Raw genomic sequence first — 2,009 nt, 5'->3', positions numbered from 1 at the left:
AGAAAAAAGATTGGAACTTTTACATATTATTTTAGAAGTGATCGGAGCAAGAGCCTCTTTGTTGGGTGCTGCTGAGCTGTGCACACGGCCAAGGGCTTACCTGAACCGAGGCCCCAAGCACATCGGAGCATTGCCATGGAGGTGTTCGTGGTTCGGTCATTCCACGAAGGTGGACATTGGAAAGGCAAATTCCAGTAAAAGGAGAGTCTCTTAATCCTCGTATTAGACCTGCCTGGAGAACCCCGACGCCCCAAACATCCTTAATTTTGATGTCCTTGACAACAGGTAGAGCGTTTGGGTTAAATCTGTCATCGGGGTGGTCTCCGACGTCTCCTGAAATCTTTATTCCCTTCCTTGCATTCTCCATGTAGACGTTGTTTATTGTGATGTTCCTTATGATCCCTCCCCTGCCAATGTTTGTCTTTATGTGGATACCAACTCCAGTGTTGTAGAGGTTTATGTGTTCCGCCAAGACGTTCTGCACCCCGCCAGAGGTTTCGCTTCCTATTGCGATTCCAGCGAACGGTGATGAGCCAGTCACCCTCCGAATCGTGATGCCAGAGCTGCGGCGGCCGTATGCAATTCCATATTGGTCCCATCCACTCTTTACGGCAACGAGATCGTCTCCGGTGGATATGTAAGAGTCCTCTATGCAGACGTTGGAGCTTGAGTCTGTATAAATGAGTTGCCAAGACGTGTACAGTTTAAATTTGATGCACTACAAACTAAAGATGAAATGTGCACACACATGCGGCATTAATTAAGCTTTTCATTTCAACTGGGGGCAATCAACTTGAGGTATTTAGGTCACTGATAAGTCCAAGCGACAAACAAGATAACTTATCCAAAGAACATATATTTACCTGGATCAATTCCGTCAGTGTTCGGAGAGTCGTGTGGAGCCAATATAGTCACATAGCGGACGACAACATTGCTGCACAAAGAGAATTAACAAATACAAAATTAAAAAGATTCTCCTTGCAAAATTTGTCAAACCAGTGTCCTCGTTCAGACAAATAAGAGACTGTTTAAAGTAGCCTAACAGAAATCAGTTTGAAAGAACTGTATTTAAAATGAAACCTACTTAATAGACGTGCATTTCAGAGGTAAAGTCGTTAAAAATTTTGGGAAAAACAGTTATTTACATCAGTTCTATGAAAGATGCTTGACTAGTTCACTGTAAAACCCACAATAACGCAGGAACGTGTATTGTGGAGCGTAGATGCGTTTATTCCTACTACACAAAGGAGATTTTTATTTTTTTTTCAAATGTAAAACCACATAGTTAAAATCAATGTTCAATTATTACCTGCAATAAACAGGGTGAACGTTCCAAAAGGGAGAGTTCCGGAATACCACATTCGATATGATAATGTTCCTAGAGTTCACCAATTCGATTAGATTCGGTCTAGTAAATTGCAGAGTTCTTTGCCTCCACATGTTCCACCAGACATCTCCTTGGCCATCAATGGTCCCATTTTCACCTGTAAAAGTAAAAATTTTCGGGTTTAAAACAGATACTAGGAGTGCCACTCTGTAGTTCTACGCAAATTTGGTAGATATCATAGAACCGACATTGTAGATCATCACTAACAACTGCAAAAGCGCATATTGATACCTACCAGTGATGATCACATCATGAACTTCATCTCCATGAATAAAGCTCATGTACCTTCCACCAGGGAGCTCCCTCCCTCTGCCATAAGAAGGCAAGGGAGCAATTAAAGGCCAACCTGAGGTATCCTGAAACATCAACCAAGGGAAAAGTGGAAAAGAAATTCAAAATCAAATGACATTAAAAGCCAATATAAATTTGAATATGCAATCGCAACAGAAACTACCTTCTTGAAAAACAATATCTAATCTTAGTGAACCCTAATTACATTGAAAAAATTACATATTAGATTCTTAATTCAATTAAGATTAACTATCAAGGGCATCAGCTAGTTGCTGGTCCGAATTGAAAGCTTATTTATATTATACGTCCCAGAAGTGTTAAACGTTATTCA

At 40.6% G+C, this 2,009-nt stretch overlaps 1 protein-coding gene across 1 annotated transcript; it reads right to left on the bottom strand.

Annotated features, from left to right (window-relative positions):
• Positions 1-6: 6 nt before the first annotated feature.
• Positions 7-1,743, bottom strand: LOC21410704 (probable polygalacturonase; the record flags this gene model as incomplete). The annotated part of the gene is made up of 4 exons (XM_024176950.1): positions 7-672; positions 864-934; positions 1,310-1,484; positions 1,623-1,743. Coding segments are annotated over 4 exons (1,008 nt in total), but the record flags the coding sequence as incomplete, so codon positions are not given.
• Positions 1,744-2,009: the final 266 nt, after the last annotated feature.

This window comes from Morus notabilis, unplaced genomic scaffold (assembly GCF_000414095.1).
Source record: "Morus notabilis unplaced genomic scaffold, ASM41409v2 C11449625, whole genome shotgun sequence".
Taxonomy (NCBI): Eukaryota; Viridiplantae; Streptophyta; class Magnoliopsida; order Rosales; family Moraceae; genus Morus; species Morus notabilis.
The sequence above is the reverse complement of the archived record's forward strand: the minus strand, read 5'-3'. Positions and strand labels throughout refer to the sequence as shown.